The 25,045-nt window shown below is 42.1% G+C and overlaps 1 protein-coding gene across 2 annotated transcripts in view; it reads right to left on the minus strand.

The window, feature by feature from the left end:
* The window catches only part of scaf8 (SR-related CTD-associated factor 8), a 192,126-nt gene that overhangs the window by 26,203 nt on the left and 140,878 nt on the right, over positions 1–25,045 (minus strand). For both annotated transcript variants that reach the window (XM_068044814.1, XM_068044813.1), the window contains 6 exons: positions 24,602–24,738; positions 23,072–23,245; positions 13,642–13,721; positions 5,882–5,999; positions 4,661–4,792; positions 1,239–1,357 (listed from right to left, as the gene is read on the minus strand). In XM_068044814.1, the coding sequence (XP_067900915.1) occupies positions 1,239–1,357; positions 4,661–4,792; positions 5,882–5,999; positions 13,642–13,721; positions 23,072–23,245; positions 24,602–24,738 (760 nt within the window). The remainder of the gene's footprint in view (positions 1–1,238; positions 1,358–4,660; positions 4,793–5,881; positions 6,000–13,641; positions 13,722–23,071; positions 23,246–24,601; positions 24,739–25,045) is intronic.

Raw genomic sequence — 25,045 nt, forward strand, 5'->3', positions numbered from 1 at the left:
ACCTCATTATAGTCTTGGTTCAAACATGGACAAAAGAGCTTAACTCAACAGGTGAAGTGAGAGTGACTGCCCTTGACATCAAGGCAGCATGTGACTGAGCATGGCATCAAGGAGCCCTAGCAAAATTGGAGTCAATGGAAATCAGGGGGAAAAACTCTCTGCTGGTTGGAGTCATACTCCGGGCAAAGGAAGATGTTGTGGTTGTTGGAGGTCAATCATCTCAGCCCCAGGACATCACTGCAGGAGTTCCTCAGGGTAGTGTCCTAGGCCCAATCATCTTCAGCTGCTTCATGAATGACCTTGCTTCAATCATAAGGTCAGAAGTGGGGATGTTTGCTGATGATTGCACAATGTTCAGCACTATTCACGACTCCTCAGATACTGAAGCAGTCCATGTAGAAATACAGCAAGACCTGGACAATATCCAAACTTGGGCTGATAAGTGGCAAGTAACATTCGCGCTACACAAGTGCCAGGCAATGACTATCTCAAACGAGAGAGAATCTATCCATCTCCCCTCGACATTCAATGGCATTACGATCACTGAATTCCCCACTATCAACATTCTGCGGGGTGATACCATTGACCAGAAACTGAACTGGAGTAGCCATATAAATACCATGGCTACAAGAGCAGGTCAGAGGCTAGGAATCCTGCAGCAAGTAACTCACCTCCTGACTCCTCAAAGCCTGTCCACCATCTACAAGGCACAAGTCAGGAGTGTGATGGAATACTCTCCATTTGCCTGGATGGGTGCAGCTACAACAACACTCAAGAAGCTTGACACCATCCAGCACAAAGCAGCCCGCTTGATTGGCACCTAATCCACAAACATTCACTCGCTCCACCACCGACGCAGTGGCAGCAGTGTGTACCATCTACAAGATGCACTGCAGCAACGCACCAAGGCTCCTCAGACAGCACCTTCCAAACCCGAGACCTCCACCACCTCGATGGACAAGGGCAGCAAATGCATGGGAACACCACCACCTGCAAGTTCTCCTCCAAGCCGCACACTATCCTGACTTGGAACTATATTGCTGTTCCTTCACTGTCGCTGGGTCAAAATCCCGGAACTCCCTTCCTGACAGCACTGTGGGATGTACTACCCCACATGGACTGCAGCAGTTCAAGAAGGCGGCTCTCCACCACCTTCTCAATGGCAATTAGGGATGGGGAATAAATGCTGTCCTAGCCAGCGATGTCCACATCCCATGAAAGAACATAAAATACTGCACCTTGAACGAGATCTTGAGCGTGTCCGAGATCTTGAACGTACTAACGGTTTCTTTTCTTCACGCTGAAAGATTTCTTCTTCAATAAGGTCCTGACCTTCGGGTGCATCAATATCCATATCCTGAATAACCCAAGGAATCATTAAAAACAAAGATAGCAATTAATTCAAGGGTCAACAAAGTATGGACCTTTTATAGTACATCTGATTCTGTGTCAAGTGACGAAGAGCAACTGCTCTGAAAATTATCATTGAATGGCACCAAATGTAGCAAATCCGAGCCAAGTACAATGCATTTTCTCGTTCCAACCACTGCTTGTATTTGCTGACATAAGCATGCTTGTTTATGAATAGGTACATACAGTAGTGCTCACATTTTCCAAATAGTTGACAAGGATTAGTGCCCATTGAAACTTGCCTAACAATGTTTACCCAATGAATCTGCAGGACCCTTCTCTACACCATTTCCTCTCTGCAAAATGGTACAGAATGGCAAAAGGTAGTAAAAATAAATGTTACTTAATGCCAACATGTAATTACCAGGCAATAAATTCATGAGGCATTCAGGTGACATAGTTCAAGTGGCTTTTGATGTACTTGAGATCCTGGGACTATTTCCACTGTAGCAGAGTTGTTATATTTGTGGGTATTTTTAAGTCTTCTTACCCAAGATTATTTTTGACTCTCATATCTTAGATCACACTCATGGGTGAGTTCCCACAACCTAATTTTTCCAGACTATCATATTTTGTCTTGAGATCGTGCAAGGATTCAGTGATGCGCTTGGGTAAATAAAGAGCAACCCCTGTTCGGTACTGGACTATCTCATGCCTGCTAAAGGACCCACTTGCAGCCTTCGAAAGCACTACAGTATTACAGCAGATCTTATCTCGAAGTTCAAAATACGAAACATTCAGTGCACAAATGATAAGCAAGTAACTGAACAGTGATATTTAATATTTATAATGTGGATGCATATGAAATTAATCAACTAACTGCCTTTCTCAAGTGTTTTTAAAGTGAACGTTTCTTAGAGAGAGGGGTGTTTCCAGAGGACTGGAGAACTGCAAATGTTACACCCATGTTCAAAAAAAGGTGCAAGGATAAACCCAGCAACTACAGGCCAGTCAGTTTAATCTCAGTGGCGGGAAAGCTTTTCGAAATGATAATTCAGGCAAAATTAAGAGTCATCTGGACAAATGTGGATTAGTTAAGGAAAACCAGCATAGATTTGTTGATGGCAAATCGTGTTTAACTAATTAATTTTTTTTTATTCAGAGATACAGCACTGAAACAGGCCCTTCGGCCCACCGAGTCTGTGCCGACCATCAACCACCCATTTATACTAATCCTACATTAATCCCATATTCCTACCAAATCCCCACCTTCCTTCAATTCCCCTACTACCTACCTATAACTAGGGGCAATTTATAATGGCCAATTTACCTATCAACCTGCAAGTCTTTGGCTGTGGGAGGAAACCGGAGCACCCGGCAAAAACCCACGCGGTCACAGTGAGAACTTGCAAACTCCGCACAGGCAGTACCCAGAATTGAACCCGGGTCGCTGGAGCTGTGAGGCTGCGGTGCTAACCACTGCGCCGCCCAACTTGATTGAGTTTTTCGATGAAGTGGCAGAGAGGGTTGATGAGGGCAATGTGGTTGATGTGATGTACATGGACTTCGAAAAAGTATTTAATAAAGTGTCACATAACAGACTTGTCGGCAAAGTTGAAGACCATGGAATAAAAGGGACAGCGGCAGGATGGATACAAAGTTAGCTGAGTGACAGGAAACAGGGACACATGAACGAACAGCTGTTTTTCAGACTTGAGGAAGTGGGGGTTCCCCAGGGGTTGGTATTGGGACCACTGCTTTTCTTGATTTATATTAATGACCTAGACAAGGGTGTGCAGGGCACGATTTCAAAATCTGCAGATGACCCAAAAGTTGGAAGTATTGTGACCGGACAGGAGGATAGTGATAGACTTCAAGAGGACATAAGACAGACTGGTGGAATGGGTAGACACATGGCAGATGAAATTTAATGCAGAGAAGTGTGAAGTGATACATTTTGGTATGAAGAACGAGGAAAGGCAATACAAAATAAAGGATACAATTCTAAAAGGGTTGCAAGAGCAGAGGGACTAGGGGTATATGTGCACAAATTGCTGAAAGTGGCAGGGCAGGTCGAGAAAGTAGTTAATAAGGCACATGGGACCCTAGCCTTTAGAAATAGAGGCATAGAGTACAAAAGCAAGGAAGTTATGAACCAACTTTATAAAACATTGGTTCGGCCTCAACTGGAATAGTGTGTCCAATTCTGGGTACCACACTTTAGGAAGGATGTGAAGGCATTGGAGAGGGTGCAGAAAAGATTTACGAGAATGGTTCTGGGGATGAGGCTTCAGTTAAGAGGACAGATCGGTGAAGCTGGGGCTGTTTTACATACAGAAGGTTGAGAGCAGACTTGATAGAGATGTTTAAAATCAAGAGGGGTCTAGACAGAGTAGATAATGAGAAACTCTTCCCATTGGTGGAAGGGTGGAGAACCAAAGGACCGAAAGCAAAAGAACCAGAGGTGACATGAGGAAAAACTTTTTTACGCAGCGAGTGGTTACGATCTGAAATGCACTGCCTGAGAGTGTGATGGAGGTAGATTCAATTGTGGCTTTCAAAGGGAATTGGATAATTATCTAAAGAGAAAAACTCTGAGGGCTACAGGGAAAAGAGTGGGACTAGCTGAGCTGCTCTTCAAGAGCCGACACGAACACAGTGGGTCCAATGGCTTCCTTCTGCTCTGTAACCATTCTATGATTTTATGAACTGCCCGATTCAAGCCAATTTCTTTATGCAGCGAATTTTTGGAGCATGGCATGCTTTATCACAGGGAACAGTTGAGCCTGAGATCATTGCATCTTTTAAGGGATGAGTTTATAAAAAATTGAAGCAGAGGAAGATACAAGGCTGGGGGAGGGAGACAACAGTGGATTAGTTATTAGCAAAGAGTTGACAGATGACAGGACAAATAGCCTCCTTCTACACTTTAAACTTTAATAGATGAAATTAATGCTCAGAACTCACTCGTATTTAAAAAAAACATGGATTGATGAGGCAGTTATATTTAATTTCCATTTCTCTTATTCAACATTTGTCAAGATAAACAGTGACAGCCAGGATCTCCTAAGAGATCCTGAATAATTAACAAATGCGATGCAACCACTCAAAGAGTGATATTAACAGAGCTTGAAAGTAATTATATACCTTTTTAAGTTTTGTTATTACAGAACAAAATGCAAAGCTGTACTGGCTGTAATCTCTCGGATTCAACAAAAAAGTCAAACACTTTTTCATCAAGGTATACACCAAATCCGAGGCTGACTGCCATATTCAACATATTCTGTAGCAGTAAAAATTGTCTCTCTACCTGTTGCTGTTGCTCAAGAGGATCCTCCATTCTGATCTCTGGTTCTTGTTGTTGATGGTGAGTGCTGCTCTGGGAAGGGGTCACTGACTGTTCAGACCCAAAACTTACCTCCTGATTGTCCAAAGTTGTATTCTGCAAAATAAAGTATTTCATAAATACAAATTTGTACACTAAGGTAGTGGAACGCTTTTGATTACCAAAATACAGTATGTACAGATTATCTTTACTAGGATAAAAACAAGGTCCTTTTTATGTAAATGTCCAACCATTATTATTTACAGAACAAATAACAGTCGCTTTTTGACACAAGTATGCACAAGTGATAAAGCTACGTATTCCAAACAATTAAGGACACCATAAATATCTGTAATTTATCGCACAATTCCCAAATTGTCCATAATGTATAAAAAGAATTGCCCTTCCTACTTCATGCAGGCGAGTTATGGTGAGTTAATTGCAAAACCATTAAGTTGGTTAGTGAAAGGCATATTGTTAGAAGCACAAATCAACGGCCCCATCAAAACAACAAAATTTAGAGAAAATTATTGTGCATGTTCTGACTTAGAAATATGTTATTTATGGGCTACAAGATAAGGCTAGCTTGTAGATATACTGTAAAGGAAACAAAATACTCAGTGAATCACCTTTATATCTTCATATTCTGAACAAGAAAGTTCTAATACTGAATGTTACTTTTAAATACAATCTTTGTAGCTAAATTGCTGCAAATGTGCCTCAAAAGTAAACTCCACTATTACAGGTAACTGGGAACAGGCAAAAAAGAAATGGTCTGAGAATGTTATGTAGGCTGGCAACAGAAATGGAGAGAAGTGTACCTATGCTTCATAGATTATGAGAAATCATTTGATAATGAAGCATGAATGATGATTTGCAAAGCTTTGGATTCAATGGCAAAGACATACAGCATATACTACAAATCTTTATAATGTGGTGCCATTGAAAAAATACTTATTTTGAAAATATTTTGTGTTTTATCAAGATCCAAACATACACACATGAAAAAGTACCTCTAATTCTACATACTAAATTAAAATACAAGTGCAGAAATAAACTGCTTCAAGGCATATATTAAGAGACACAAGCTGCACAGTCATCACTTCAAAGGTACGATATTTCCTCAGAGTCTTTGTTGCAAACTGCACTAGTACAACAATTTGTCTCAATTATATTTACAATTATCTTTCATGCCTCTGCCTTTACCTGCTGTGTCTGCTGTTGTTCCATTAGCTGATGCCGAAGCTGTTCAAAGTTTTGCTGCTGGAATTGCTCAGCCAGCTGCTGAAAAAGTGATGTGTTCATGGTCTCAGTTACAAGAGGTCTGTAAATCAAAGAAGTAACCATTTACCATGGTCAAGCAAACAACAGTACTTCCAGAAGAGCTGGAAAAAATTAATGCTGATCATCTTCATAGCTTTCAAAACAAAACACTGGATATTTGAACAGTAGCATATTTTGTTCTTTTTTGAACTGGACACCCATTTTAAAAAATTACATTAGGACAGTACACGCTTACCATTAGAAAATTACAATGAACCAAGTTGCATTTCTCTGCAGATGATCATCAACATTATGCAAGACAACTTGTTTTGCTAAAAATCACATAAGCATTAGAAAACGCTGTTCTTAACTGAAATTACTATTAGAATTCCCCCCTCCAAATAGGCAATATTTCTTAAAATTAAAGATTTGCAACTTCCCTATGGCTGTTTGGTAAATGCAATCATAGTGTTACAAAAAGAACAAAGAAAATTACAGCACAGGAACAGGCCCTTCGGCCCTCCAAGCCTGCGCAGATCCAGATCCTCTATCTAAACCTGTCGCCTATTTTCTAAGGGTCTGTATCTCTTTGCTTCCTGCCCATTCATGTATCTGTCTAGATACATCTTAAAAGACGCTATCGTGCCCGCGTCCACCACCTCCGCTGGCAACGCGTTCCAGGCACCCACCACCCTCTGCGTAAAGAACTTTCCACACATATCCCCCCTAAACTTTTCCCCTCTCACTTTGAACTCGTGACCCCTAGTAATTGAATCCCCCACTCTGGGGAAAAAGCTTCTTGCTATCCACCCTGTCTATACCTCTCATGAGTTTGTACACCTCAATCAGGTCCCCCCTCAACCTCCGTCTTTCTAATGAAAATAATCCTAATCTACTCAACCTCTCTTCATAGCTAGCGCCCTCCATACCAGGCAACATCCTGGTGAACCTCCTCTGCACCCTCTCCAAAGCAGCTACATCCTTTTGGTAATGTGGCGACCAGAACTGCACGCAGTATTCCAAATGTGGCCGAACCAAAGTCTTATACAACTGTAACATGACCTGCCAACTCTTGTACTCAAATACCCCATCCGATGAAGGAAAGCATGCCGTATGCCTTCTTGACCACTCTATTGACCTGCGTTGCCACCTTCAGGGAACAATGGACCTGAACACCCAAATCTCTCTGTACATCAATTTTCCCCAGGACTTTTCCATTTATTGTATAGTTCACTCTTGAATTGGATCTTCCAAAATGCATCACCTCGCATTTGCCCTGATTGAACTCCATCTGCCATTTCTCTGCCCAACTCTCCAATCTATCTATATTCTGCTGTATTCTCTGACAGTCCCCTTCACTATCTGCTACTCCACCAATCTTAGTGTCGTCTGCAAACTTGCTAATCAGACCACCTATACTTTCCTGCAAATCATTTATGTATATCACAAACAACAGTGGTCCCAGCACGGATCCCTGTGGAACACTAAAATAAAAGCAAAATACTGCGGATGCTGGAAATCTGAAACATGTTGTATCAAGTAATACAAACCAATAAAATGCAGCTCTGTGCTGAGTTAACTAACAAGTTGGGGTGATAGCAAGTGCGCTACAATTGGGTCTTAAAATGATTTTAAAGGGAAAAACAACTATGCTATGTTTCAAGGACCTCTTCTGTTAAATATGGGTGTTTACAACCGCTCTGAGGGTTGCTAATCATGGCTTATGCCAAGATATTAATATAGGGCAAGGCGAGGAGGTAGGCCCCAAGAACTATCTTAGCCGGTACAGGGATTGAAACAGTGCTGTTGGGGTTATTCTGCATCACATTCTAGCCAACTGAGCTACCTGAGACATGTTTACATCAGCTTGACCATAATGCCCCAGAGGCTCAAACAACAAAGGAGCACTCACTATCAGTAAAGCACTAGACTGCTCCTGTTACCTGTGGGAACTATAGCCTGATATCAATCACTGCCCTTTGGGAGGGAGAAAACCAGGATAAATTATTCTAAATATAAAAAGTAATGTGCAGATTGGAAATACAACATGCTCCCAACAGCAACACAGTAATCCAGAGACAAAAACAAGAAATGCTGGATTCACTCAGCAGGTCTGGCAGCATCTGTGGAAAGAGAAGCAGAGTTAACGTTAACTCTGCTTCTCTTTCCACAGATGCTGCCAGACCTGCTGAGTGAATCCAGCATTTCTTGTTTTTGTTTCAGATTTCCAGCATCCGCAGTATTTTGCTTTTATTACAGTAATCCAGAGGCCTAGGCTAAAGCAGCTGGTGAAATTTAAATTTAATTAATTAATAAAAATCTGGAATTGAAAGCTAGTCTCGGTAATGGTGCCATGAAACTATCAATTGTTGTAAAAACCCATCTAGTTCACTAATTTTTTTTTAGGGAAGGAAATCTGCTGCCCTAACCTGGTCTGGCCTCCATGTGACTCCAGACCCACAGCAATGTGGTTGACTCGTAACTGCCCTCTGAAATCGCCTAGCAAGCCACTCAGTTGTCAAGGGTAATTAGGGATGGGCAACAAATGCTAGCCTTGCGACAGTCACATCCCATGAAATGAATTTTTAAAAAATGTGCTACAAGCGAGTAGCATTTCACTTTGCACCAATTCTTCCTCCTGTAACCATTGTTTTTCCTGATGTGCTTTGAGGAATGGCATGCAATGGAGGCTCTGAGAGGAAAGAAGAAACAATGTAGAACCATAATGTGACAAGAAGAGTTGAATAACTGAAACCTAGATGTTCTAATTACTCATATTTTTGCTTGCTAAGCATAGCTTAAAAATAGTGTCAGTTTTACAGAGTTTAAGTAACTTCTGAAGATACAGAATGACAGGCAGCACATTAATGTAAGAAGGTACTGATCACCAGGTGCTCTATTAAGGCGAACAGTTTCCAAATACCGTTTTGATCAGCTGGGAACTGGCTTACTCTTGCTTCAGCTTCTCTTCTGTAATATTTGATGACTTCAAAATCAAGTATGTTATGACCTCCTAATGCAACAGTGTATATAGTAGGAGCTCTTACTACATACACTATTAGCAGAACTGCTAAAGATTAAATAATGTTTAGTCAAGAATGCTTTAATTCCAATTTATTTTCAACAAAAAATTGACATGCCAGGAATGCTGACAAAAACCCCTTCCAAACACAAATATTTCAATAATTGTAACAGTAAGTGTTATAATAAGAGTATCGGCACAGAGCAGAACTAGAGATACTCTAGATTGTTTAAAAGGGGACATATAGAGGTTTTTTTAGATCATGGATGGGCAGTTGTGACCTGTTGCTTGCAATTTCTGCACCATGTGGGAACTTCGGGACACTTCATGTGTCTTGAGTGACCACACGTGTAGGAAGTATCTCCAGCTGCTTCAGCTTGAGCTCAGGATCTACGAGCTTGCGGGGCAGCTGGAATCACTGCAGTGCATCAGGAAGCAGGAGTGTTTCCTGGATTGTATGTTACAGGAGATGGTCACCCCACAGGTAGTAAGAGTTCAGGATAGTAGGTGGGTGGCCATCAGGAAGGGTAGGAAGAGGCAGTAAGTGCAGGAGTCTTTGGGGTGTGCGCCACTCTCAAACAGATACTCAGCTTTGGAGACTGCTGGGAGTGGTGAGACCTCGAAGGAGTGCAGTCCAGACCATGGCACCAATGGGCATGGGACTATAGAGGAGGGAGCAGCAAAGTGAAGAAATGCAGTTGTTATAGGTGATTCCATAGTCAGGGGCACAAATAGGCATTTCTGTAACCACATGGTGTGTTGCCTCCCTGGTGCCAGGGTAAAGGACATTACTGAGAGGGTGCAGAATATTCTGCAGGGGGAAGGGAGTGAGCCAGAGGTTGTGGTACATGTTGGTACTAATGACACAGCATGCACAGGTATTGAGGTCCCACAGTCAGATTTTCAGGAGCTACGGAGGAAGTCGAAGAGAAGGACCTCAAAGCTAGTAATCTCTAGTTTACTCCTACTGCCACGCGCTAGTGAGAGTAGAAACAGAAAGATAGGGAGGATCAATGTGTGTCTTGAAGCATGGTATAGGAGGGAATGCTTCAGATTCTTGGGGCATTGGGACCAGTTCTGGAGCAGCAGGCACCTATTCAAAATGGACAGGTTGCACCACAACAGGACAGGGACCAATATCCTTGAAGGGAGATTCACTAGTGTGGTTGGGGAGGGTTTAAACTAAATTGGCAGGGGGGGGGGGGTGGGGGGAGTGGACACAAGCATACAGAAATAGAAAAGACGAATAAGATGCATAATGTGAGGATGTTAGACAGTACTGGAGAAGGGAGTAGTTCTGTATTAGATGGGAGCGGACTGAGAAGGACTACGAGGAATGCAAAGACAGGATTACAATGCAGGTGCGTAAACGCACAAGTATGGTGAATGAGGTTGGTGAGCTACAAGCACAAATAGCAGTATGGGAATATGATGTAGTAGCAATAAAGGAAATGTGGCTTAAAAATGGCGAGAACCGGGTGCTTATTATACAAGAATATAAAGTCACAGAGTCGTACAGCATAGAAACAGGCCCTTCGGCCCACCGTGTCCATGCCGACCATAATGCCTATCTATACTAATCCCACCTGCCTGCATTAATTCCATATCCCTCTATGCCTTGCTCATTCAAGTACCTGTCCAGATGCCTCTTAAATGTCTCTACTGTTCCTGCCTCCATCACCTCCTCAGGCAGCTCATTCCAGATACCCACTATTCCTTGTGTGTAAAATTTACCCCTTTGATCCCCTTTAAACCTCCTCCCTATCACCTTAAATCTATGCCCTCTAGTTTTAGTCACCCCGTCCATGGGAAACAGAGTCTGGCTATCTACCCCATCTATGCCTCTCATAATTTTATATACCTCCATCATGTCCCCTCTCAGCCTCCTTCGCTTCAGGGAAAACAGACCCAGCCTATCCAATCTCTCTTTATAACTCAAGCCCTCCAAACCAGGCAACATCCTTGTGAATCTTTTCTGCACCCTCTCTAGCTTAATCACATCTTTCCTGTTGTGTGGCGACCAGAACTGCACACAGTACTCCAAATGCGGCCTAACCAGCGTTATGTACAACTGTAACATGACGTCCCAACTCTTGTACTCAATGCCTCAGCCGATGAAGGTAAGCATGCCATACGCCTTCTTCACCACCCTGTCTACCTGTGTTGCCACTTTCAGGGAACTATGTACTTGCACCCCAAGGTCTCTCTGCTCAACAACACTCCCCAGGGCCCTGCCATTCACTGTATAGGTCCTGACCTGGTTTAACTTCCCAAAATGCATCACTTCGCACTTGTCTGCATTAAATTCCATTTGCCAATCCCTTGCCCACTTTCCCAGTTTATCTATATCCTGTTGTAACCTTAGACAACCTTCTTCACTGTCCACTTAACCACCAATTTTGGCGTCATCTGCAAACTTACTAATCATGCCCCGGACATTGACATCCAAGTCATTAATATATATGACAAACAGAGGGCCCAGCACCGATCCCTGCGGCACACCACTGGTCACCAGCCTCCAATCTGAAAAACAACCCTCCACTACCACCCTCTGCCTCCTATCGCCAAGCCAATTTTGTATCCAATTGGCTAGTTCACCCTGGATCCCATGTGTTCGAACCTTCTGGACCAGCCTACCATGCGGAACCTTGTCAAAGGCCTTGCTAAAGTCCATGTAGACAACGTCCATCGCCCTGCCCTCGTCAATCCTCGGTCTCCTCCTCAAAAAACTCAATCAAAGTGTTCAGAAAAGATAGAGAAGGTAAAAAAGGAGGTGGGGTGGCAGCTCTGATTAGGGAAGACATTGTAGTGTTGTAAAGGGAGAATATCCTTGAGGGGGCAAGGACAGAATCCATTTGGTTAGAGTTGAGAAGCAGTGAGATAGAGGAGCAAATCTGCAGGGAAATCACAGAGATGTGCAAGAACTATAGAGTGGTGACAATGGGCGACTTTAATTACCCAAATAGCGATTGGGGTGATTCTAAACTAAAGGGTAGGGAGGGGGAGAATTTCTGAATTGTGTTCAGGAGGACTTCCTTGATCAGTATGTTCTCAGCCCAGCTAGATCTGGTGCTGGGAAATGAGGTGGGCCAAGTCGACCAAGTTTCTGTCAGGGAGCACTTGGGCAAAAGTGATCATATCATAAGATTCAGACTAGTAATGCAGAAAAGCATGGAACGAAATAAGGTAGAATGTCTTGATTGGAAGAGGGCTAATTTCAACGCGATGAGAAGAAATCTAGCCAGGGTAAAATGGAACTAAAGAGCAACAGGAAGAGCTGTATCAGAACAATGGGTCATCTTTAAGGAAGAAATGCTTCAGGTGCAGGCTAAGTACATTTCAATAAGGACGAAAGGTAAAGGAACCAAAAACAGGACTCCTTGGATGACGAGGGAGATAGAGACTATGATGAAAAAAAAAGAATTCAAGTGAGAACCAGACCATATACAATAAGTTGAGAGAGGAAGTGAAGAGGAAAATATGACTGGCAAAGAGACAACATAAGACTAGGATGGCAGTCAACATAAAAAAGAACTCAAAAATCTACTACCGGCATGTAAAAACTAAGAGGGGAATAAGAGGCGGAGTGGGACCTTTTAAGGACAAAGAGGGTGATATATGCTTAGAGGCACAGGGCAAGGCTAATATACTTAATGAGTACTTTATATCAGTGTTTACTGAGGAAGTGGAATCTGAAAATATCGGTGGAAGGGGAGAGTGTAGAGGCAATAGATAGGGTAAAAATTGAGGGGAAAGGTACTTAAAAAGTGCTTAGGGTAGATAAGTCACCTGATCCAGATGGCTTGCATCTCAGGTTGCTAAAGAAAGTAGGGATGGAGACAGTGGAAGGGCTTGCCATAATCTCCATAGGTGCCAGAGGATTGGAGAGTGGCAAATGTGATACCCTTATTCAAGAAAGGGTGGTATGACCTGGAATTCACTGCTAACAATGGTGGTGGAAGCAGAGACAATTAATGACTTCAAGAGGAAGTTGGATGGCCACTTGAAGGAAAGAGACTTGCAGGGCTACAGTGATCGAGTGGAGGAATGGGACTCACTGGATAGCTCTGTGGAGAGTTGACATGGATTCGATGGGCTGAATGGCCTACTGTGCCATAAATGACTCCGTGATTCAATGTCACATTCTGAATGTTCTACATAGATTCCAATCTCAAGGCATGCATTTCAGTGATATCAGAACTGATGAATGTGGAGTGCAAGTGACAGAAATATAGAGCATCCAAATCGAGTCAGAAAACTATTATAAGTAAAGTTTGTGATTGACATATGAAGGGTCACCCTTATGGTTCCAGGAGAAAGCCACAATCCCTACCCACCTCCTCTTGCTTATGCCCAGCAAAACTTCTATGAAGATCATAATGGAAATGCTAAGGAATAAGATTACCAAAGATGAGATCCAGGGATCCATGGCAATCAGGAGGTGGACAATGTAACTCAAGATCTTTAATTTCCAATGTCGATTGTTGGAAACTTTATATTTTCCAATGACTGTGCTGTGTGCATCAATGAATGAAGCACTGAAATTTATTCAATATTAGCAGCATATTTACTTATATCAAATTAAAATATAACTAAGTTCTGTTCAAAGATTTCAGAAGCAAGATATACACTGGCTCACAACTGGGGGGAAATAACATTCATAAATCAGACAACTTCTTACAGCTGGGATGCGGATGTTTCTTTCTTAGTTTCGTCCGAATGATCATGTTCTTCATCATATTCAAATCTGTCAAGGAGTTTCTGCAGCAAAACATACAAACCTAATTCAGTATTTCACAACCAGTTGATTCAATAACAGTGTTCGCCAACCTAGCCCTGTCTTTAATACATCCTGCTTTAATTGTAATGGTTACTTCCTTCAGAATCAGAGATTTCTTCAAAAGCAGAAATGCATTTAACTTATTGCGGTACATCCTTCACCCTACAGTTTGCTGGCAATGACAGCCTGATTCTGGAGACAGTATTGCCAAGAAAATGAATCAACATTGCTGTTGCTAAAGATTCCAAGACCCAAAGTAGTTTTTTTTCATCTCTGGAAGCACCAGAACCATCCATCTCTACTTACTGTAAATATAAATGTTACAGCAACTTTTAGATAATTTAGTTAAATGTGACAAGATGCAGTTCACAGATTTTTAGCCAAACTGGAACTTTGAAACAACTGTAGTTGCACCTGCGCTGGGAATCACAGGATGGATTCTACACATCTGGACAAATAGAGCACCATTTCTTCTCGATGTTGTTTGCAATTTGACGGGGACACAAATAAGGTGACCACTACTACCAGGAAGGAGAATAGTCATCATCTTCATTGCCTTCATCAGCCTGTGCAGTAATAAGTTTTTTGGTTGTCAGCATGCATAAGACAAGAAAACAAGGATTTGCAGCAATTAAACATATAGGGGGAGAAATTTGTTTCTGTAGCTTTTGCTTTTTAAATGTACTTTTCTCTTACCCCCAAGACCACTCTCTTCCATCATCATGCCTCCTTCTACTTCTCCACTCTCAGGTACACTCTGTCCTCCCAATTCCCTATCCCAACCCTTGAATACTTCACAACCTTCCTGTTCTTTTGTTGCTGTCCCAGGCTTCACTCGTCTTAACTAAGGCTACAGCTTCCCTCTATGTCTCTCTCAGCATCCTCCAAAGGGCACATCAAGACACTCGGCGCTACCTCATTATGAGCAGCAAGCCTAATTGTCCCATCTCACTCTCACATTGACCTCCTTGCCCAGTGTGCCTGATGACAATTTCCTTCCTGTCCAACTCACCCCTTCCACTGATGACCCTATGGACTCTCCTCTCACTATTCCTCTCAGCATCTCCTTCCAGAATGTCCATTCGTTTGTGAAAAAGGCCCTTGGCATCCATGAACTTATTGTGAATGATTGCTCCTCTGCCACTTTCTCCTCCTTTGAGCATCTCACCTTGTTCCACCCTTCTCACCTCTCATGCAAAACCATCATTCTGTACGATAAAAATTTTCTCACTGAGATACCCTTCACTGTTTCCTCTCAGCCTCTGCACTGAGTGACTTCAAATCTCAACCTCAACTCATCGCGTTCTCTCTCCTGAGTTCCCTGCCCTCTTATCCTCTCTAAATCTCTCCCTCCACGTAAAACCCCCCAGCCCATATTCAGGGCCATCTACTTGAGCTCGCCTTCTCATGTGGTCTTGCTAGTCCCTTTGTATCAATCACAGATAAGGAAATCTCCGATCACTTCCTTGTATCACTCTCCATCCATAACCCCCTTCTGCAGCCCAACCTTACTCCCTTCTGTATCTGCCCCTGAAAAAAATAATCCATTCACTTACAATTGCACATTCAAAATCCCAACTGTCTAGCCTTTGGGCCTGCTTTCACCACAACATTTCAGCAGCTACTGATTTGCTCAACATTACCCTCACTTCCATCTTTGATGCCCTAGTCCCAATAAAACAGTAACTCTCTCTCACCCTGGCCATTCCCCAAGGTACGGCCCTCATCTCCACTCCCTAAGTCCAAGAACGCAGTCTTGAAAGGATACAGCAGATTAGATCTGACTGGCCAACATAAAGCAATATCAGGTTCCGCTCTCATCTGCTAAAACTGACAGTACTGAAACAACTCATCAAAATCCCAGGTGACATCCTGTGCGTCTGTGACAAAGGTAAAGGGTTCTTCCTTGTCCTCCCCGACCTGTCTACCACCTTTGACACAGCTGACCACACCATCCTCCTCCAACCCCTCTCCATCACTGCTCAGCTGGGTGGGACTGCACTCACCTAGTTCCATTATCATCTGGAAATACAGGAGCAGCAGTAGGCTGTTCAGCCCATCGAGCCTGCTCCGCCTTCAATTAGATCATGGCTGATTATGTACCTCAACACCAGTTTCCCGCACTGTCCCCATATCCCTTGATGTCATTAGTATCCAGATATCTATCGATCTCTGTTCTGAACATGCTTGATGATTGAGCTTCCCCAGCCCTCTAGGAGTAGAGAATTCCAAAGACTCATCACCCTTTGAATAAAGAAATTCCTCATCTCAATTTTAAATGGCATACCCCTATTCTGAAATGATATCCCCTGTTCTAGACCCACCAGCCAGCGGAAACATCTTACCTACATCCACCCTGCCACGCCCTGTAAGAGTTTTCTAAGTTTCAATGAGATAACCTCTCATTCTTCAGAACTCTAGAGAATACAGGCCAAGTTTCCTCAATCTCTTCTCACAAGACAATTCCACCATCCCAGGGATTAGTCTAGTGAACCTCCTTTGCACTCCCTCTAGGGCAAGTATATCCTTCCTTCGATGAGACGACCAAAACGGTACACCATACTCCAGGTGCAGTCTCACCAAGGCTCTATACAATTGCAGCAAGACTTCTTTACTCTTGTACCCAAATCCCCTTGCAATGAAGGCCAACATACCATTTGCCTTCCTAATTGCTTGCTGCACCTGCATACTAGCATTTAGTGTCTCATGAACAAAGACACCCAGGTCCCTTTGGACATCAACACTTCCCAACCTCATACTATTTAATAAATACTCTTATCTTTTTGTTTGTTCTACCATTTGTTCTTGCCCATTCATTTAACCTGTCCAGGTCCCCTTTTAGCCTCCTTACATCCCGCCTATTTTGTGTCATCAGCAAATTTGGAAATGTTGCATGTGGTCCCCACATTCAAATCATTTATATAGATTGTAAACAGCTGTGACCCCAGCACTGATCCTTGCAGTACCCCACTAGAAACAGCCTGCCATCCTGAGAATGACCTGTTTATTCCTACTCTGTTTTCTGTCTGTTAACCAATCCCATTTGCTCTAATTTTGTTTACTAACCTCCTGTGTGGGACCTTATCAAAAGCCTTCTGAAAATCCAGTTACACCACATCCACCGGTTTTCTATGCTACAAATAATATCCTCAAAAAAACTCCAACAGGTTTGTCAAACATGATTTCTCTTTCATAAAGCCATGTTGACTCTGCCCAATCATATTATTTTCTAAGTGTCTAGTTATCACATCCTTTATAATAGATTCTAATATTTTCCCGACTACTGACGTCAAACTAACAGGTCTGTAGTTCCCCGTTTTCTCTCTCCCTCCTTTCTTAAATAGTGGGGTTGGTTACATTTGTTACTTTCTAGTCTGCAGGAACTTTTCCAGAATCGACAGAATTTTGAAAGATAACCACCAATGCATTCACTATCACTATAGTCACCTCCTTCAACACTCTGGGATGTAACTCATCTGGTCTAGGGGATTTAGTAACTTTCAATCCAGTTAATTTTTCGAGTACTACCTCTTTATTAATACTAATTTCTTTCAGTTCCTTATTTTCACAAGTCCCTTAGTTCCCTAGCAATTCTGGGAGATTTTCTGTATGTTCCTCCAGGAAGACAGACACAAAGTAATTGTTTAGTTTTTCCGCCATTTCCCTATTTTTCATTATAAATTCTCTGTTTCTGCCTGTAATGGACACACATTTGTCTTTGCTAATTTTTTCCTTTTCACGTACCTAAAGAAGCTTTAGCAGTCCGCCTTTATATTTCTCCACAGCTTGCATTCATATCCTCCTTTCCCTTTCTTGGTCAGTTTCTTGGTCATCCTTTGCTGGATCCTAAATTACTCCCAATCCTCGGGTTTACCACATTTTCTGGCAACCTTATAAGCCACTTCTTTTAATCTAATGCAATCTTTAACTTCTTTTGTTAGCCACGATTGATTCATCTTTCTTGTTGGGTTTTAGGGTCTTAGAGCAATGTATATTTGTTGTAGGTCATGTAATACTACTTTAAGTACTAGCCATTGCCTATCTATCAAATGTTTTAGTGTATTTTCCCAATCCACCATAGCCAACTTGCCCCTCACATCTTCATAGTTTGCTTTGTTCAGATTTAAGACCCTAGTTTCAGAAAGAACTACATCACTTTCAAACTTAATGTAAAATTATTTCATATTATGGTCATCTATCCTTATCTATCTAATCTTGGCCAGAGTATCACTTGCAATGGCTTCTCTTGCCACCCCCTCACCACTACCTCTGGTGTCCCTCAAAGATCTATCCTTGGCCCCCTATTTCTCATCTACATGCTGCCCTTTGGTGACATCATCCTAAAGCAGAGTGGTAATTTTGACACATACAGTGACAACACCCAGGCTCCACTCACCACCACCTCTCTCGTTTCCTCCACTGTTGCTAAATTATCAGACTGCCTATCTGACATCCAGTATTGGATGAGTAGAAATTTCCTCCGATTAAATATTGGGAGGACAGAAGCCATTGTTTTGGGTCCCCGTTCCAAACTCTGTTCCCTAGCTGCCGACTCCTAGCAACAGTCTGTTTGCAACTTTGGTGTCACACTTGACCCCACAATGAGCTTCCGAGCACGTAGTCACACCATCACTAAGTCTGCCTATTTGCACAGCTGTAACATTGCCGGACTTCGCCCGTCTCAGCTCTTCTCCTGCTGAAACCCTCATTCATGCCTTTACAATCTTTGGACTTGACTATTCCAATACACTCCTGGCTGGCCTCCCAAATTCTACCCTCCGTAAGCTTGAGGTCATCCAAAACTCTGCTGTCTGTGTCTTAACATTGCACCAAGCCCCTATTATCTATCACCCCTGTGCTTACAGACTTACATTGGCTCCCTGTCAAGCAAAGTCTTGACTCTAAAATTCTTATCCTTTTCAAATCCCTCCATGGTCTCTGTAATCTTGTCCAGCCCCACAACCCTCAGATATCTGCTCTCATCTAACTCTGGTTTCAAGCATCCCCAATTTCAATCGCTCCACCATTGGTGGCCGTGCTCTCAGTTGCCTCGGCCCTAAGCTCTGGAATTTGCTTCTCTACCTCACTTTCCTCCTTTAAGACATTCCTTAAAGTCTACCACTTTGACCAAGAGTTGGTGACCTAACATCCCTTATGTGGCTTGGTGTCATATTTTGTTTTACAATGCTCCTTTTGGTATGTTTTATTACATTAAAGGCGCTATACAAATAAAATCTGCTGCTGTTGTAGCACCACTAAGCAGGTTTACTTTGATTCCCCAGGGATGGTCAGTGCCTCTGGCCATTGCCTGCCCCCGGGAAATCAAGGTAAATGCGTGTTATGTCGCGTGAACAAATTTCTCTGCCATAAGATTTAGTCTGAAATTTTGAATCAATACTCAGGAACCATTTATTGTTGTGGAAATTTATACAAGGTGAAGGATGTTAGAAATGGCATACTTCTGGTACTTCACATCCATACTATACAGTTCCATTTCAAATATAATGTAGGCTTGATGAAAAGTAAAACTCCTCTAACCTACCTTAAATGGAGTCAAGCACTGCCTAATAAACAAGTGTAAATTTTTCCAATTCTCACTTTATCTACCCTTATTTGTAACAATCTTGATTGTTGATTCTTTCCTTTTCTCATCAACTCTCTTAGAAGACTCAAATACCTGTCTGTGAAGGCTTTAGAGAAAACCTAGAAGATTTGAAAATACTCCCAAAACAGTTAACTGGGACGCTTATAAAAACATGCGTGCTTAATTCAAAGGGAGCTGCAAGTAACATCTGACTAAGTCACACAATGGGACACTTTCTTTTGCCTATTTTACTAGTGTATTTTTGAAAAAAGAGGCTATATTTAAATCCCCAATATTAATTGCTCCACCATTGGTTGCCAAGCCTTCAGTTGCCTAGGCCCTAAGCTCAAGAATTTCCTCCCTAAAACCCTCTGTCTCTCCACCTCTCTTTCCTCCTTTAAGACACTGCTCAACACCTACCTCTTTGATAAAGCTTTTGACCAGTTGCCCTAATATCTGCTTACATGGCTTGGTAGCGAATTTTGCTTTATAATGTTCCTGCGAAGCTCCATGGATGTTTTAGCGAGTTTGAGGTGCTATAACAATAAAAGCTGTTGTTGTTCTAACTGAGTCTATCAATCTGTGGCACAATTTGAGCAGGGTCATGCCCAAGAGGCAGAAATGTAGGTTTCTGTAGTGGTTCTATGTCTAAGAAAAATGTGTTGAAGCATTCACCAAGGCAGAGAAAGTGAACAGAAGAGAGGAAAGACAATATGGATAGGTGCAGCAAAAAGCCAAATGGGTGGGAATAGAGAGAGCTTATTTTGGACAGTTCCAAAGGCCCCAGAAGTAAGACGACAGTGATGTTGGGACAGAATTCCAGAAAATAGGGGCTAGTAACTGAAAGATGGAACATTGGTCCGAAGCCATTCTGAGTTCCTGCGCAGGCCGCATACAAGTCGGCCCCTTTGTTATTGTGCATGCACGGCCACTCAAAAAAATTTAAAGGGGCCACGGATTTAAACAAATTGCCCGAACATGCCAAAGAAAATTTACAAAGTACGTTATTTCTGACAGTGAACCACAGAGAATGGTCAGCAAGTAGTAATCTGATGCCATATAGCTGGAGCATATGGCTGGAGAAAATCAACCAAAATGGGTGGAGCTAGCCAAGGAAGGATTTGAAGATAATATTTTTGAAGTTGAGGTTCAGTTAAAGGGGAAATACCATTTTCTAAAAGTATCTCCCAATTGGCAATTTATAAAATACAGAAATAAAACAAATGGCATCCAATTTTTTTTTTAAGAGCTGACAAATACAATCCTATAAGATGCAATTATAGATCAATCACAACACCAAAGCTAGGTTGTGTAGATAAAAGAAAATGCCCATTTAACAATCATTTTATTCAGTCGTGGCTCAGTTGGGAGCATTCTCACCTCTGAGTCACAAGATTGTGGGTTCAAGTCCTACTCCAGGACATGAGAACAACAATCTGGACTCCAGTGCAGTACTATGGGTGTGCTACTCTGTCAGAGGTGCTGCTGTTTGGATGAAACACTAAACTGCCTGCCTGCTCGGGGTGGACGTAAAAGATCCCATGGCACTATTTTGAAGAAGAGCAGGTGCCCTGGCCAATATTTATCCCTCAACCAACATCACAAAAAACAGAATATCTGGGCGTTATCACATTGCTGTTTGACAGAGATCGCTGTGCAAAAATTAGCTGCTGAGTTTCCTACATTACAACAGTACCCTCACTTCAAAAGTACTTCAAAAGCTGAAAACACTTTGCGACGTCTGGTGGTCGTGATAGGCGTGATATAAATTTTAAGTCTTTCTTTACATAATACTGCGGCAGCAAACATTTCTTGCAAGTTGCACAATATTCAACCCCAACAATGGAATTTAATCAATAAAAACAGAAAATGCTGGAAATACTCAGCAGGTCTGGCAGCATCTGTGGAGAGAAACAGAGTCAATGTTTTAGGTCTGATGAAACGTCACAGACCTGAAATGTTAACTCTGTCCCTCTCTCCACAGATGCTGCCAGACCTGCTGAGTATTTCCAGCATTTTCAGTTTTTATTTCAGATTTCCAGCATCCACAGTACTTTGCTTTTGCAATAATGAAATTCAAGTGCTCAATTCCTGCCAGCGGAAGGTGCTGTGGAGAAAAACACCATCACACAATATTGCCCTGATTAAGGGTAGGCTGTACAACCTGCAGCTTTGAGATCACCTGCAGGTTCGAATTCATGGCTATATGGCCCTTGAAGTCAACGAAACTAAGCCCCATTTGGGATTAGTAATTTCCTGGCCTGAAGCTTTGTAAAGGGTGATTTCTAGCACAGCTCCATTACAGGTTGATAGATTGGTTAGTACTAGCAACTTGAGATGAGCAAATTATTGGAAACGTGGGTTGAAACTTTATATGTGGCTGTCAAGCTTCAGCAAAACGAGATAACAGAGATGGGGAGGGGCGCGGCCATGGAGGGATTTGAAAGCAAGAATAAGAATTTTAACATCAAGACATTGCTTGACTGGGAGCCAATGTTGGTCAGCGTGCACAGGGGTGATAGGTGAACGGATGCAAGTTAAGACACAGGCAGTAGAGTTTTGGATGACCTCAAGTTTAAGGAGGGTAGAATGCGAGACACCAGCCAGGAGTGCATTGGAATAGTCAAGTCCAGAGGCAAGAATGGCATGAATGATGGTTTCAGTAGCACATGAGCTGAGACGGGGCGAAGTCGTGGAAATAGATGGGTCTTCATTTTGGTGCGAATATGTGGTTGGAAGCTCATCCTGGGGTCAAATGTGACACCAAGGTCACGAACAGACTGGTTTAATCACAGACTGTTGCCAGGGAGCGGGATGGAGTCGGTAGCTGGGGAACAGAGTTTGAGTGGGGACCCAAAGCAATGGCTTCAGTCTTCCCAATATTTAATTGAAGGAAATTTCTGCTCAATCAGTATTGGATGTCTGATAATTCAGCAACAGTGGAGGAGTCAAGAGAGGTGGTGGTGAGGTAGAGCTGGGTGTCATCAGTATACATGCGAAAGCCATTGCAAGTGATGCGCTGGATACAATTACAGAGGCAAGAATAGAACCAGGTGAGAGCAGTCCTACCCAGTTGAACGACATTGAATAGGAGTTGGAAGAGGATGGTGTGGTCAACTGTATCAAAGGCTACAGGCAGGTTGAGAAGGACGAGTGGGGAAAGTTTACCTTTGTCAGTTATGATACATCCATCAAGGTGTTTATACTCTGCATGAGCCTTCTCCCACCCTTTTTCATCTAACACCATCAACATATCCTTGTATTCCTTTCTCCCGCATGCGTTTATCTAGCTTCCCCGTAAATGCATCTATGCTGGTTGCCTTAACTACTCCTTGTGATAGTGAGTTCCGCATTCTAACCACTCTCTCGGTGAAGTCTCTCCTTACTTCCATATTTGATTTATTAGTGACCATTTTACATTTTTATGGCCCCTAAGTTTGGTCTCACTCAAGTAGAAAGACCTTCTCTATGCCCACCCTATCAAACTCTTTCATAATCTTGAAGACCTCTATCAGGTCACCCCTCAGTCTTCTCTTTTTTTTTTAGAAAAAAGACCCCCAACCTATCTTATCTTCCTAAGAGGTATAATCTCATAGGTCTGGCATCTTCCTGGTGGATCCTTTTGCACCTTCCCCAGCACCTCTATATCCTTTGTATAAAATGGAGACGAGATGCTTCACTTACTGGACATTTTAAATGTAGCATTCTTTCATTATCTCTGTAACCGAAGTGCATCCATCATAGTACCTTATTAAAATTGAGTCGCTGTTCCAGTGGATTGAGTGTATTAGCTGTTGCAGCCGCTGTCAGCTGAGCTGTAAGGGCCTGTAGTTGGACCACAAGCCCAGCATCGAGAGCCTGAAGCAGAGAGGGCTGAGGTTTTTGCTGCTGCATCTGAAGATTCTGCACCAACTGCTGGAGCTAGAGACAAAGAATAAATGAGAACACAACTGTTTACATATGGAAGTATAGGATTCACACGACAAATATTCATCTCTCTTCTGTAACATGTGCACAACTGTATGACAGTGGGAATAAAGTCAAATAAACTGATGGCAAGCCTTTGCCATAAAATCTGCGAAGTGTGGGAAGTATTAAAATTTCAGTTTCATGGCAGATTTAAAACTAAATGATCAGGATAAGATGGTGGTACTTATTTGAACTAACACACATTAAATAGAATCATCAAAGTCAGGTAAATACATAGGACTTTTTATACTGGGCATTCCTGTATATGAGCTCGTCAGTGTGTGGAGGCAGTAAATATTTTTCCTACAGCAAGAGCTGAAAATTAGACGAAAAGTCTCTCTAAATCATGTCTGTGCATTAACAGGTCCTTATTAAGCAACACTGGGAGAGAGCTGGGAGCAGGGCACCTGTGTATGTCTCAAGCAAAGGACAATATCGTGTATAAGGAGAGCAGAAGAAAATGAGCATTATTAAGTCCTATTATGTTAGTATACCACAGTGCAGAAAGTTTTCAAATAAACATAACCCTGGACAATTCATAAGTATTATCTGCAATGATTAGACTTTGCTTTTCTACAATACATTATTATTAGAGCATAAACACGGTTTTCCAAATAAATAGTCCTACCCAACATAGTTTTGCCAAGCCTAAATGAGCCCTCAGAAAACAAAAAAAAGGTAATCAATATAGTAATAGTCACAACATTTTGAGTTTTCAGTGCAGTGAAAGAGTGAGAACTAAGAAACAAAAACTAGAGATGGTCAATTTTGAAAAAACGTCTGCACCCAAAGCATTAATGCCCACCAATGGTGCCTGATCGGCACTTTCAGCTTTCTTTCAGATTTCCAGCAACTGCAGTATACTGCTTCTTGTTTTTAAAACAGCTGATCAAGGTTTGCCTTCTGGGAAAGCATAAAATACTTTAAACATTTACTTTGTTTGAATTTTAGCCAACCTGACAATTATACACATAAAGATCTTCTTTCCAAGCAGAAAAAAATCAGCATAAACTGTTTAACCCAAGTATAACTCCAATTAATAACTGCAAACTCAATTTGTTACTTGGATCCTTGGGAACAGAGTATAAACTAGGTGGAGTTGTAATAACACTTCCATCACTCAACTCCTCCTCTCAACACAGAAACCGAGACAAACATTTATACTTTAGTACATGCATGAGCAACATAGAGACGAAGGGCTCGACTTAAAAAAAGGCTCCAAATGTAAGTAAACTATTTTTAATGTGTCAGAAGATCTGCAGTTGTACCAGCAATTATCAATACATACAAAATTGGCAAATGTCATACCTGTTGACCCTGGGGACTCTGGAGAAGCTGTGCCACAGCAGCAATTGTGTCTGTGCTAGATAGCTGAGAGATGGAGGCCCACGCATCAGGTAAATTCTGCATCACATTAGCTGGAGTAGCAGGCGTGGCTGGAGTTCCTGGAAAATAAAACATGTGCTACTATACAAATTTAAACAAAGCATCATCTTCGCATGAAATGTAGGAACTGACTTCCTGCATTGAATGAACCATCTGCATACACAAATAATAAATAATCAGCATACTGAGGCAATGTGGTCTCACCCGTAACGTACTGAATGCACCTTTTGAGTTCCATAAGTTTGGAACTCTTATTTTTAAGTGAAGGATGACATTTCTTAATTAACCTAATTGAATAGATACTCTTGGAAACAATAAACCCTCAAGAGTTCCATCAAGAAAGGAGCAGAGTTTATGAAAAGGTAG

The sequence above is a fragment of the Heterodontus francisci genome, chromosome 13 (genome assembly GCF_036365525.1).
Source record: "Heterodontus francisci isolate sHetFra1 chromosome 13, sHetFra1.hap1, whole genome shotgun sequence".
Taxonomy (NCBI): domain Eukaryota; kingdom Metazoa; phylum Chordata; class Chondrichthyes; order Heterodontiformes; family Heterodontidae; genus Heterodontus; species Heterodontus francisci.